General features: G+C 36.1%; 1 protein-coding gene across 1 annotated transcript in view; it reads right to left on the bottom strand.

The window, feature by feature from the left end:
• The window catches only part of LOC124158757 (alkaline phosphatase, tissue-nonspecific isozyme-like), a 346999-nt gene that overhangs the window by 187789 nt on the left and 144661 nt on the right, over window positions 1–14549 (bottom strand). The window contains exon 3 of the mRNA XM_046534048.1: window positions 2170–2344. Coding sequence (XP_046390004.1) covers window positions 2170–2344 — 175 coding nt within the window. The remainder of the gene's footprint in view (window positions 1–2169; window positions 2345–14549) is intronic.

Genomic DNA, 14549 nt, shown 5'->3' with positions numbered 1-14549 from the left:
ACGGAAACAGTCATCCTTCTAGCATATCAGGAAAAACATACCTCCAAGGGAATACAGAATACACCCCTCTACCTACCCGGTTAAATGCAAAAAAGTGGGGCGGTTATATTTATTTATTTATTGTCGTACCATCGAAAACAGCTCATGTTGGTCTTTACATCGGGGCGTTATAAATATTTTTGACAAATACATATTTACGAAAAAACCCTGGATAGGGGTAATATACCTTGGCGGGACTCAAACACGCGACCTCTTGTTTGGCAGGCGAGGACATTGCCCCGCCTCCACCGAGGTCGATAAAGAAAGTTTTAGTACAGGGTTAAAGAAATATTTTTAAAGATTGATTGCATAAAACAAAAAAAGGACTACTTTATACAAACGTCGAGTTTTCTTGGAATGAATTTCCATATTGATTGGAGCTCGGAATTAGCTAGAATATTCACTACATTAAGATAATGGTAACACTGTGAAGGGGATTTACATTTAAGGGAAAAATAGAGGCAAACAGTACTAGAAAGTACCACTGTATGCCGATACTGACAGTATTTTTTGCAAGTTAAAGGGAACAAGGAAATACATTAGTTTTTTAATCAAAGGCTAATTTTTATGGAATAGCTGGAATGTTAAAATGCGTCTAAAAAATTTCAAAATATATTTTTGCGGCGAGAGTAAAATAGCGACAAAATGCTTTTTTTATAGAGTCGTTCCCAGGAAAAATAATTGCACAAAAAAAACGTGACGTAAAAAAGCTGCCTTAGGGCAATGCTGTATATATCACTACCTTTCATCTGCACACATCCAGTCCCAGCAATGAATTGCCCACCGGGCCATAACATAACCGATTCTTTTTACGACAAATGCGAACATATAGCTTCTTGTTAACAAAAGACTCATTAAATTTTTTCAAATTTCCAGCAAAAGACTACTCATTTGATATCAAGGTAATACAAAAATATGACAATTTATATAAAAAATGAGAGACATTTTACCACCGGCTTAATGATATAAAATATGCTGCTTTTAAATCACTAGTCTGCTTAAATACAGCAGATGTTTTAAAGATAATAACACTGTCACAAATATAATCAACGTCCTAAAATGAATAAGAAAATGGGAATCAGGGATTAATTCATCTGTAATTAAGACCAGAGGCAAAAATATATAGCTATGAGCGCCTAATTGTTGCGTCCAAAAAGACATGACTGATGGATTACGTCGGTGCAACTCAAGATCAGCATCAATTGATGATTTTTTCATCATATTCAACTATAAAATATTTTATAATTCTATATATGACATGGTCAAAAATGTAAAGTTACTATTGGAGGCAAAATATATCGCAGTGAAGCTAAAACTGGCCAGAGAGCATGGGGGAAGGAATAATTCGAGGCGTTGCTTGATGGAACTGCTTCGTAAGTATCAGGAAAGAAAAGGATATTGGTAGTTACACCATAATTTATTCACTTGCGATCGCTTTCAATACTGTTATAAGACGTTAGACAATGTGGACATCGGTCGAAAGTAAATTAATTACTGTGGCACTAGAAAAGTTTTATTCTCCCCTGATAGTGTTGAATAAGCTACTAAATTAAATATCTACTTCAAATTTAAGTACTCCGGGTACACTAGCCACGGAGATATCTTTACGGAGTCAACCGCAATGCACGAATTGTGCGGAAAATCCACAGAGAAATATTCATTCGCCTTGACCTGGATTCAAACCCGGATCCCCCGATTTCCGGTCAATCGGACCGGTGCACTCCGGCTGATGCTGCTGCTGGTGCATATGCTCAGCAGTCCATACCTCTTAATCCGGTATAGTCCTCAAATTTTCACTGTCCATAATTTCCACGAAACTAACTTCTAATTGGAAATCGGCCGCGAGAAAATAGAACCTGTTCTAAATTCCAAATTGGGCAAGAAATTGTGCCCAATATTTTAAAAAACATATTGCACTAGAAATAAGTTTGTGTCACTTGGACCACAATCCAATATCCGATGGATTGGCAAATAAATTGGGAAGTATCATACGGGCTTTAGGTTGGCTACCCAGAATCTGGCTGCCCAAATACCCAATGGTGCCCAATGGCTAACCAATTGGAACATGGCTTTAATGAAATAGGAGGTTCAATTTTAGGAAATGGAAGTGCAGAAATATGAGTGACTCACCTTCGTGGTGGGCCCAGTCGAGAAGGGAAGGCACGCGTGCAGTGTGACTCGAGTGGCAGTCATCGAAGCGTGCGGATGAGTCCACGCCGACCGTCTCGGCGTTGGCGCGAACGCCGCACAGAAGCGCGGTGGCGCACGCCGAAGACTCGCCGATCTGCGCGTCCGCGTTGTAAGTCTGCGGGAGAAGAAAGCAAGGTAATAGCTAGTTATTTTCAGTTACCAAAGGTTTTATAGTATGGGGCATCTTCATAGCTCTACTGAAAAAAGTATACTTTCGATTTATACAACTGTTACTGCCATGCTATTTTCATGAAATTTTGAGCATCAGTCAGCATTGCGCAAACTTGCAACGGTGCCAGTTCACTTGTAATGGGGCAAATTCACGCTGCAGACCTGAAAACCTTATTTTTTTACAATTACAAACACAAGTAAGCCAGCTACTGAATGATTAGAATTTTGACTTTATTAACTGATTTATAAGACCACAGTGTTTAATGTTCCTTAATTGAAGCATAAAGATAAGAAAATTCATCGAAAAAAATCGCGTTTACGTGCCTACCTTATATAGATTGAAAAAAGAAAGTTTATTTCTAATAAATTAATTATCTAGTAAAACCTAGTATATAATATAATACTTTTTTTTGTAGTTTTATTGATTTTTTATTTTATTATGATAAGTCAAAAGTTATTAAAATTAGTACAGCCGCTCTTGATTCATAACTACCGAAACTAAGCTGTTCATTGAATATTAGGCGGTACGAAGTTCGCTAGGTCAACAGATAAGATGCAAAAACAAAATTCTTGAGACAATATATATTTGATAAATCTTTAGACATATCATTGAAAAGTAGGTAGCTTTTACGATAGAATTACGTATATTTCTGGGTATTCCTTAGCTGAAAAGAACGGAGGAAATTCTTCCCATCAGAAAAGCCACTTCAATACTACAAATTCTATTTCCATGTTTTGAGCATATAATTATGATATATATCTGAGATTACTATGGATAAAACAGTTATTTACCACTGGTATATCAATATCGGATAGCAAAAGGCTTCTTATTAGCTACCCAAGGCTCATTCACCACCTAAAAAGTTAACTAGCTACATTGACCATGGATAGACGCATGGAGAAGTCAAAAAACCAATGGATTTATTACAGTAATGTTTCGAGTTACAGCCTAAATGTTTAGAATTGTTTGCTTCGTTCAAGACATAAAAGAAATTATCCAAAATATAAATCCAATATCAAATATAAATCCATTAAAAAATGATTACAATTACAAGAGGCTAATTATTATTATGAAATAATACAATAAAAATGCCATTAGGTATAAATAAACAGGCATTTCCTTCCTAAATCACCGGAAAACTATCAGATCAAAGCCTGAAATTTGGGAAAATCATTTAAAATAAATATTGTTTTTAGTTTCCGTTGTTTGGGTCTTACTTTTGATTAGTAAGTACATTAAAAATCGCTGATAGAGTAACTACAATATTTATATTGCTTTTTCTTATGTAACAAAGAATGAAGAAAATTTCTACGCAATAAATATTTACGTAGAGATATTTCAAAAACAAAAATCGAATTCTCGCCGTCGATTAAAAACTGAAAACGATAGAAGATATTAGCGGGATGAACAAGAAGTAGCAAGGAAAGCAATAAAAAATTTTATTTTCTTCGTTCATTTGTCTACCTATAATGTCGTATGTGAATGTATTCCATTCTGAACGCGAATTAAAGGCTGAAAGAATGACTAAAAGAATTTGATTGATTATTTTTAAATGAGCGATATCTAACAAAATGCCTCAAATGAGATTAAAAGGTTACAAAAAGAGTAATAAAATCACAAATAAAATCCTCACTGTCACTTCTGAAGCCCATACGAATAACGGTATTAGCGTAAGAGACTTGAAGTGGCAATTCAAGCAAAATATAAAAAATATAGACCGCCACAGACCGCGGTCTGAACGGGTTGTTTCACGCAGTAATCTCGTGGCGACGGTCATTTTTGGCTCTGCCTCAACGGATTGATATCCCCGCAGGATTGCTCCGTGATCAGCAATGAGATAAAAGGATGACATTTATGGAAGTCAATAAACCACAGGACTAATCACGGTGCCTGCAACTGAATGAGAAAACGAATCTCAGAGGCATCATGGCTATCCCATAATCCTCTCGTTTCCCCTGAGAGCGAGTGAGTGGGCTTCACACACCACCGTCAACGAAGCACATTTATCCGCTCAAATAAAAGTAAATTTAAAATGGAAAAAAAATCGCGCGAAAAAAGATTACATCTTTTTATTGAAACCATTATTCCACAAACTTCATCAAACGAAATACGACATCAAATGAATAAAAGTTGCTCTTAAAAATTCTAGATTCATGTTTACTACCTACCTACCGCTTTAGCCAATTAAAACGATTCCCCGACAACATAAACGGGGAATCACAAAATTTACAAAAAGCCATCAAATCAGTATATCCAGAAATGTTCTGTTTAATTGCTTCAGCTTGTACGCACTCAGTGATAATTTCTCAGTGGCAAAGTGTAGTTTATTTCTACGACAAAAAATTCCAACAAAAATGTCCAATTTTTTGTCAAATCATGAAACTAAACCTGCAACTGGATAAAATAAGTTGCGTATATTTATTCTACTTGAGACAATAAAATGTATCTCAAAAACACCAAATCTTAATACTGTATTGAATAAAATGAAAGAAATTATTCTAAAGTAACATAAAGTTGAAATATATAATTAATAATCTTGTTTGAAGAAATAAAACACAGAACTTAGGGCTTTGTGAAACGTTGTGCATGGTTATAAGCAAAACTATTTCAACATTTTGCGGCCCTGACACTATCCTAGGAGTTTTGATATTACCATTCTCACTGTCAATCTAACAGCTGTGGAAGTTGTGTCTATCAACGAAAATTCAACTCGTCCGGTAGGTTCTTCAATGAGTTTTGTTTCACTAAGTTTTATCCTAGATTGAAACTCAACGTATTTATACAATTAATGAGCAATAGGTTTAAAAATTACCCTAAAAATAAAATGGGTATTATGCTCTTGTGGACGATTTTCTATTTTCACCAACTCTGTTTTTATTTCTGCTTATCCAGGGCTGCGACCATGAAGATCAAAAATCGAGAACCTAATTTCACACGCTATTGGTCGAGATATCTTACGTCTGAATGCTTAAATGGAAAAAAATTAAACATGAAAATTTTCAATCCAAGTGATTCGATTGAAAATAGATAAAATATACTTGTTACTATGCCAATCTGCAGAACAAAAAAAAGCTTTAAGAAAATCAATTGCGAAATAATCATAAGTGACTTTGAGAAAGTATTTTGGTGGCAAGCAAATTACAAAGTGCATTAAAAAAACTAGGGTTGGTCGGATCGGACACATCGGGTCCGAAGACACGGAAGACATCGGATCTGGATCCGAATTTTTAAATAATAGCTTCAGTGAATGCAACTCCCAATAAGGGTGGAAAGAGTTCCGATTCTCTCTTCGAATGCGCCGTCGCATGCGATTCTTGTCCTACTCATGAACCGTTTTATTTGAAAGCTCTCGCAAAGGTTAAGTAGGAGAATTTCAGCCGTGGAAAATAAAAAAGGTAAAATACGACTGGCATATAGTGTGACTCTTCCCAAGAGATTGAACAATCATCGGGGGAATCTCAGCGTCAGGAATTTAAAAATGCATTTGGATCCGAAAATATCCGATCCGAAAGATCCGGCTCCGAAAATCAAGGATCCGATCCGAATCTGGATCCGTCCATCCCCAAAAAAAACACACAATACTGTGTAAAATTATAAATTTTTTATCATCATTTTTATATAATACCTTTCGCGCGCGCTACTATGGTATATTTTCCACTTCGAAATGAGATTTCGGAAAACTCTACCTCTAGCTGTGAAAGTGAAATTTCAACATGATTGACATTGGCGGTACTCGGTCTGTTGGAGGACTATTGTTACCAAATGTACGCATTAAATTATCGGTAGTTATAAGACATTTATATAACTTGCTGGATATGTATACCTAATGTATTCACACTGTGCCGTAGCTGCAAACATTGTATTCCTTGATTTTTTTCCCGATGCGATGCTGTCTTCATCCGCGGACGAGTGGCTGCACTGGCGCATTGCGGATCGTCGAACCCTCTTCGTCGGAGCGTAAGGGAACGGGAAAAAAAGCGATCAACTCGCAATGCGACGCCGAAACGGTGCCGACGACTATTATTCACACACTAGCACACACACATAACGACAAAGTAAAACTTTGCACTCATCGGAGTCGCGCCGCCGCTTCATGGCGACTCGCAACTGAGAGTTATGTGCGGAAGCGTAGTGTCGGGAAAACTGGCTGCACTCGCCCGAAGGATACGTGAAAAGGCGATTTCTTATCCTTATTTTGTGCCATATTTATAAGCATTTCCACACGCAGTAGCGTATCATGAGAAGCCCATTCCACCCTAGAAATGTATTTCGAGACGATTTGTACAGAGTAAATTAAGCATTGAATTTAAAAATACTTTGTATATTATTTCTAAAATCGATCGCGTTTTCACCGACTGAGCTTCATAGCCATGGTTCATAATTGTATAGATATTAACTTATGGAATATTTCCTCACGAAAATGGGTTTATTAGTTAGTAAGCTATAGTTATGACGCTCAGTGTGGTATGCATGGAATGTACCATAAGTAATGAAATTCAAATAATGACGAGTAAATTTAGGGCTGAAAAGAATAAATATATCTGCTGTACAGTTACCTTTTATATTTCAGGTACAAGGAAAATGATATTAGACCCCAGAGAGATTAAAACCTGGGTCTTTTGAGTCATCAGAATATAATCTTAATCGGAAATTTTCCCCCTTTCCACGAATTTTTTTCCTGATCTGTACCCTCTCCAAGTTGATCAAGCGAATCTTTTCCGAGCAGTAATTCAGAAAATTGATATGTATCCTGTTGTTTGACGTGTCTGATATTTATCAAAGTGCCTGCACATATCGTGGATGACTAACGCAAAATGTAGCATGAAAGTTACTGGAATCACACGCAAAACAAACTAAAACTTTCACTTATCGAAGGCGCTTCACAGCGACTCACAACTATGCCATCAGGGGCGCCGACTTATACAAAATATTGGGGGGGTCCATATCGGAGGTCTTGCCCCGGGAAGAGGTGAAATTCAAAGTTTGTCGCAGCACCGAAGCACTACCATGATTCACACCACTTCATTCAGTTAACCTGCTTAACCTTGTAATTATTTGTTACAACACTCATTGTTAAATTTATTTAAAAGGTAACTATCGTCAAACATGGGAAATAAAATTACGAATATATTTTTGTGATTTCACAAAGCGTAATATGACTTAATTATTTTCTTGAATTATTGAGGGGGCTCCGCCCCCCCAAACGAATCTTTGAGGGGGCTCGGGCCCCCTCAGGCCCCATGGAGTCGGCGCCACTGTATGCCATGCGTTAAGCCAAAGATGTTTCTTTTTCTTCCTCTCCCACCTTTTTTCCTGGGCTATTTCCTGGTTCCTTCAATGCGTTTACTTCTGCACATTTTTTTCAGCCCACATCCAAGTTATCTCTTCTACTTTTCCTTGGTCAACACACTTCTTTAAACTGTAAAGATCGTTTTACACGGAGCACGTACTAGCACCATCTAACGTGTGTACGAAGGCGTAATAAAATTGCGTCTTTTAAAGCGGTGAATTGCTAGACCACCACCGAGAATGAGTGTACGCTAGATGGCAAAATAACCCCTGTTCTAATTTCGTTCATGCATTCGCGCAATTCCTCGCCATTTTAGAATTTAATGCAGTTTAGACCTGCACAATTCCGTGCCCCGAGTAAAACGGCTTTAAAATTGACTCTTTACACTTTGACTGTCCTCTGTGAGGCAAAGACGTTCCCAAGTCGTTTAGCCGGGCGAAAAATTTAATGAAAGCCGTAAAGAGTCAATAACTCAAAGTACCAGCAGAAAAAAATACAATTGTGTGATAATAAAATTCGGGGAAGTAGGCCATTTTCTTCTCCTGGACCCAGGAGTACTTCGAAAGTTATGATTTTGAGGGTGATCACGGGTTTCTCCTGAGCTTTGAACTCGAAACCCATTGAAAAGCAGCCAACAGTTCGGCCCACTATGCTAAAACTATACGCGTCTCTTTATTTCACTAAGGATATGCATTTGGCGGCAGCGGAAGAAGGAGGATAGGGATGAGAAGGAAAAAAGGGGGGAATTAGGGGAAAACTTCTCAGCAGTATTGGGGGCTCAGAAGTTTGCGAACATTTTTCTGATCTCGAGGCTTGCAACAACAAAGTTGTTTTCCAAACAAAGATTTGTGCACATTTTTAGTAATTTTACCTCGTGCTTAGTTTCTATGGTGAATTACTTTTATACACAGGTTTTCGGGGCTGTCCTCTCCTTTGCATAAATTTCACAACTGAACAGAATTATCATTTTCTTTAATGAAAATTGGACACATCCATCTCTGGATTTGCCACTGTAATTGATGGCATGTTACAACCAAAGTAAGGGAAGGAAAGTCCATTCCACATTAAGTTAGTGTCTCCTTGTGTGTAAAGCCAGTAAAATAGAAAAATCTTGTCTAAAGTATCTCTTCAGGTAAAATATCAACAGCAATACCAACGAAATCTTGAGGGCGATGTTACCAAGGCAATGTAAACTAATGTCGATCGATGGTGGTGAAAGAGCATTGTTATTTCATAACGTCCCCTTCATCCCTCCAATCTTCATTTTTCTCTTCCCAATCAATCTTCATCTTCCCAAACAAGACAAAAATGAGTAATACACTATTTATTAAACTTTAACGTAAAATTGTACATCACCAAACACACCAATAGAAGCAGTATCGGGGGAAAAGTTGCTTTTACAAAACAGAATTAAACGATCTTCAGGATTAAACTTCAAACACCTCTTAGAAGTTAACACATTCGAAGAAACAGTAGTACAATGCTCCTTCGGAAGAGTGAAGTTTAATCCTGATGATCGTTTAATTCTATTCTGTAAAAGCAATTTGACCCCAGGTACTGCTTCTATTGGTGTGTTCGGTGATGCACAATTTTACGTTAAAGGTTAATAAATAGTAAATTACTCATTTTTGCCTTTTATTTCCATGCGTAAAGCGTGTTGTCAATCATCAAATTTACCTTTGCAGCTGAGTCTACTCTTTACATTGAAAAAGGTATATCTTAATTTATTGGCCTCAAGCTTCATTAATATTATCAGGCATCGATATTAATTAAATTTTATTCCCATAATGTCGTGCTTACTCAGAAATTTAATATTCTTTTTGTACGCATAAACCTTTTTGTAGTAGAGGATATAAAACAGCATAGCCTTCAATAACTTCTATAAGTAATGTATTATGCCTTTACTTGAGAATTCTTAACCTTAATAATGAATTTAATATTATAATTAATACCTAATATTCAAAATGTATTGTGATTTTTATAAGTATATAATTCACGTCACACAACCTCCGTGATAACGACCTGTTATTCCCGGATTTCCGCCATTAAATTAAACATATTCACCTTAAGCTATTTAGCCATTGCTATCGCATCAAATATTTTGTGACAAAAATTTAACCCGAATTTTCCTGGGCCAAGAAAACATTTTATACCTTAGAAATTGGCTGCCACTTACATTTTGGCCATGTTGTGCTTCTAAAAGGACATGAAGAATAAAGGTTCTTTTATTCAGGATTTTAAACTCATATTACATGAAATGTTAATCAACATTTTTTCGAAGAAAATTGTACCATACACATTAGCAAATTGCGAAGCCAACAATTCAAGATGGTTTCTACTATGATTTTGCTACAGATCGTACCTTTACCACGGACGATCTTACTGCAATAGAAAAAAAAATGAAGGAAATTATAAAAAGGAACCACAGATTCGTCCGAGAAGTTTGGATCAATCGAATTTTTAGAGGAAAAGTAAAATACTCAAACCATCGATCTACTTTGAATATTACCTCTTTAAGATTTTTCAAAGCTAAAACGCTGATGAAATGAAATCAGAGGTGACGTTAAACCCATTTACACCTAAAACTGGAAGGAAATCCCTTTTACCGTAAAACAAGAAGCGTAGGTAGGTGCCCATTCTCTTTAAATGGAATTCACACTTTCGCGCCAGACTCTAGCCATTAATAACCTCCATTTCAAAAGGGGCAAATAGTAATCATAAATCACGTGTACTCTGGCGCTATAGGAAAAACGTCATCACGATCCGGAAAACCGTCTGTCGGCAGCATTTAACGATTAATGGTGAACTTAGTGTGGCCCGAATGGTAAGCTCTTTTCCATTACGCTGCAACATAAGATGCATGCAGATTCCTTGGTAAATATTAATGTTCTTGATGTGAACGACCTCAATTCCTTCACAGTGAAAAACATTAGTTGATAAATGTGTACGGATATCAATTGATGAATAAATGGGCATTTACGATTGACTTCCAGCAGAGATGATATGGAAATAGAGTTTTTGAGATATTTATAGGTAAAAATTCATTTCAGGATAATATTATTGAAACAATTGTCATTGCTATAAGATATTTTTTCACACTCGCCGCGACAGGACCTAATTTTATAAATATTACGTTTTTGTTCACGACAGTTGTATGCTTAGGGTGCCATACCATCTACAATCATGACAATTTGGTGTGCGGCATTCATTCATTTCAGCTACGAAAAATATAAAATTTAATTTAGGATGCTAAGGTTTGATGATGGCTAAGGTTTTTATTTAAGCTATTTAGCAGTAAAAAATGTTAGTTTTCACATCACATTGTATTTATTGTACATTAAAGAAGCTTTTTGTATAAAAATTATGATTTTTACGTAAAAAAAGTTTCACATTACATATAAATTTCCCATAATCAAACAACGAGTCCAGTAGACTGTTTTGACTTATTTTTTGTTTACACGACACAAACATACAAAACATTTGTCTTCACATGTTCTTTATGCTTTTTAAGGAAATTGACACTATAATCCAAATATTTGTTAATCGTACATTACTTTTACATTCACTGCCAAAAAACTATTCTTCTGTGTTCGCTACAAACAGGCCTACAACACATGTGAGAATTTTTTTTCATTCTAACTTTAGCTGCTGGTTACATGGAACATCTTTTCTTTTTCTTTAGTATTTCAGTGGTTGAATGATTATTCGTCGCTGCATAAAAAAGTATCAATTGCCAATTGTGTTGGTGTGGCTGAGGACCTAGCAATGAGCGATATTGTATTTGTGCTTTTATAAGCCGTTCTGTAAGGCTAAGGATGAATATTTTCCTCTTATTGAGCTAATTTTTATCCCGATCTGGATTGAGCAAGTACCAGATTGTGTGTTCCGCAACTCCATAAATATCCATTCATTAGATATGGGAATGGCCAGCGATTTGCTTTTCATTTGTGTGAATGTTCGTGAACAAACTGGTCTACTCCTCCCATTGTTTCATTGCTGTGCGAGATTATTTCTGGTTTTACATTCCTACTTAACTAAACAGAATGATGCATTGTGGAAAAAAGTATTCACTGTATGTACTGTACTTTTACAAGCATGCACTCTTATTTTTTCAGGACAAACGAAACTAATGAGGCGTTATCCCTAAAACCAAAAAGTGCTGAACCTTCTGGTAAAGATTTATTTAGAAGAAATGCATACGGAAGAGATTTCTTATTCTCTCTAACTGTCCCAACTAAAGTAAATCCATTTGAAAGGGGTGTTTGTGCTAGTTCAGGGCCTGGCTAATAATTGTCTGATATAACATTATGATTACTCCCTTTGTAACTTCCTGTCAGTGATAGTACTGCAGTTGAGGCTAAATTCATCAGTCCTCGTACCTTCCTGTGGTTTTTTCTGATACCTCACTCTAATGGTCACTATCGGAGTCTGAAGAGGCATTGGACATACAAGGGGCACTATCGATTTCTTCATTTGAAGAATTTTCTAAAACATTCCTTATATTTTTTTAGCTAATGCAAATCATCCCATCAACAAAAAAGGCAAATAATTTATGAGTGATCATGGCTCCGGTTTTACAAACTACAAACGAAGACGCATCTTACTCTATGAAATGCAATAAGCTAAATCTCCAGAAGTCAATGAAAGGGCGGAAACTACCACAGCAATCTTCTTACATTATGAATGGAAGGGCAAGAGATTATAAAGTAAGTAACATAGGTACTCAAAATTGAAACATAATACCATAAAGATAAAATGCAGCAATCCCCTAAAGATTGCAACATACCACATCAAACGTAGTCTTCGTGTCGGTGGGTCGTAGTAGGAGTGATTTCTTTTCGACTGGATCGCATTCCAGGAAGGTAATGCGACATGCAAAGAGAACGATAGTAAAATGGATAGACTATGTTACATGATTTACTATGTCGGTGTTTGAAGATAAAGTAAAATGAGTAACTCATTGTGGTTACAAAATTACGTTACTCGTACAGTATACTTAACCCATTAATGCCCAGACGTATCTTTAGATACGTCACACTTTAAAAATTCCTAAATACTCTGTGGTTTGTTGTTAATGCAATTTCTTTACCTAATATGACAGAATTAAGTATTCAAATGGTATACAAGTGATTTAGATTATTTAAGCCAATATTTGCTATTTTTATGCTTACTTACTCATGGCTGGTCATGAACTACTCAGAAATCGCTACGCTATGGTCATGTGAAAATTAAATTTTCACATAAACCATTGAGTTATCTGAATCCAGTTTTTACCTGTTTTATTTTAAATGTATAAGGAATATTATCTTTTTAAAGATATTCATTTTTCTTTCAAGCTCATCACGAAACTAATCAGTAAATTTTTGACGTATCTAAAGATACGTCTGGGCACTTGTGGTACTAAAAATTCAAGTTTTGACATATAGGTATGTTTCATTCTATTTATTGATTACTGATTAGATGAATAAGTAATAATTTTATAATCCTAATTATGTGATAGATCGAAGACAGTTTTATATTCCTGCCATTTCATGAAGCATAATATTGAACAATTAGGTATATACAGCAAAACAGGAATTTTCTCAGAATTGTTGTGCATCCTCATTTGAATTGTGATAAAGTACCTTCATTGGAAGCAGAAAATGAGTGTGTATTGGATTTCTGGAAATGCAAAAACTCGCAATATCAAGTTGCCTATCCTGGCACAGTAGCGGATACAGAAAAGAAATCAAGGGGGGCACAAAAGATATCTTGAGCTATCTTTACTTGTATCGTAATGAAAAGTAATCAAGTCACGTGCAAAGTTTAGGAAAGTTTTATTTAAAATGATTATAAACAAGGCATTATTATTATTATATATACATTATATAATTATTATATTTACAAGGCAATGCCATCTTATGATATTAAAGAGTTACAATTGTAGTTCTGCCCTGTTAGGCAATGTGGGCGGCCACGTAAGAGGGGGGCGCGCTCCCCCTTCGCCCCCCATATGTATCTGCCACTGTCATGGCATTCTGAATCGCCGACGGTGGAATGGATTGATTACTTTGTTTCTCGATCAACATTCCCCTGGCATTAAAATCCAATTTGCAAGCCGGAATCAGTGTACGAAATAAGCAACTTTGTTGAACATTGATAAAGATACTTTGTACTACGCTCCATCACCAAAAACTCTGTACTTTGTATTCAAATTCGAGTCTCCGAAAGATATACCTGACATATGGAGGAATCTGCGCTTTAAAGACTTTTCAACCGTCTCTTCTGTAAATACTTTTTGGATACTTTTGTTGCACACCGCTTGCTATATAAGTCAAGAAAACAGCATAGGGGCTCCCATTTACCGCTGAGAAGAGAAGACGTACCTTAGTGATGGAGCAGAGGTGAAACAAATCTGAAATAGCTCTAACATCAGCTCTGTCAGCAGAAAAAATTCAAGACAAATTTAATGAACAATTGTAAAAAATGTTAGTACATTCTTCGTACGTACAAATCGAAGTGATTTGTGAAGTGTTTGGAATATTGCTTCTCTCAGGTCACCGTCTACTTAGTTGATGGCTTTATCGGAGGTCATCTCCATACTGCACCATCGAAATACTTTATCAGACAATGCGAAGGAACAGGTTTGAAGAAATGTTAAGGTTTCTGCATCTGGCAGATAATTATTATAATGGGAAGAATGATGGCAAGGATAGGCTATATAAAGTTCAACCTTAGTTTGAGGTTTTGAACTAGACTTTCAAAATTGTAAGCGCTGGAGAATACTGTTTGGTGGATGAATCATCCAACCTCTACTATGGTAGATATGGCTGCAAGCAATGTATTGTATATAATGTATGTATATTGTATGTAATGTAT

The sequence above is a fragment of the Ischnura elegans genome, chromosome 5 (genome assembly GCF_921293095.1).
Source record: "Ischnura elegans chromosome 5, ioIscEleg1.1, whole genome shotgun sequence".
Taxonomy (NCBI): domain Eukaryota; kingdom Metazoa; phylum Arthropoda; class Insecta; order Odonata; family Coenagrionidae; genus Ischnura; species Ischnura elegans.
Note: the sequence above shows the minus strand (reverse complement) of the source record. Positions and strands in the feature narration are given on the sequence as shown.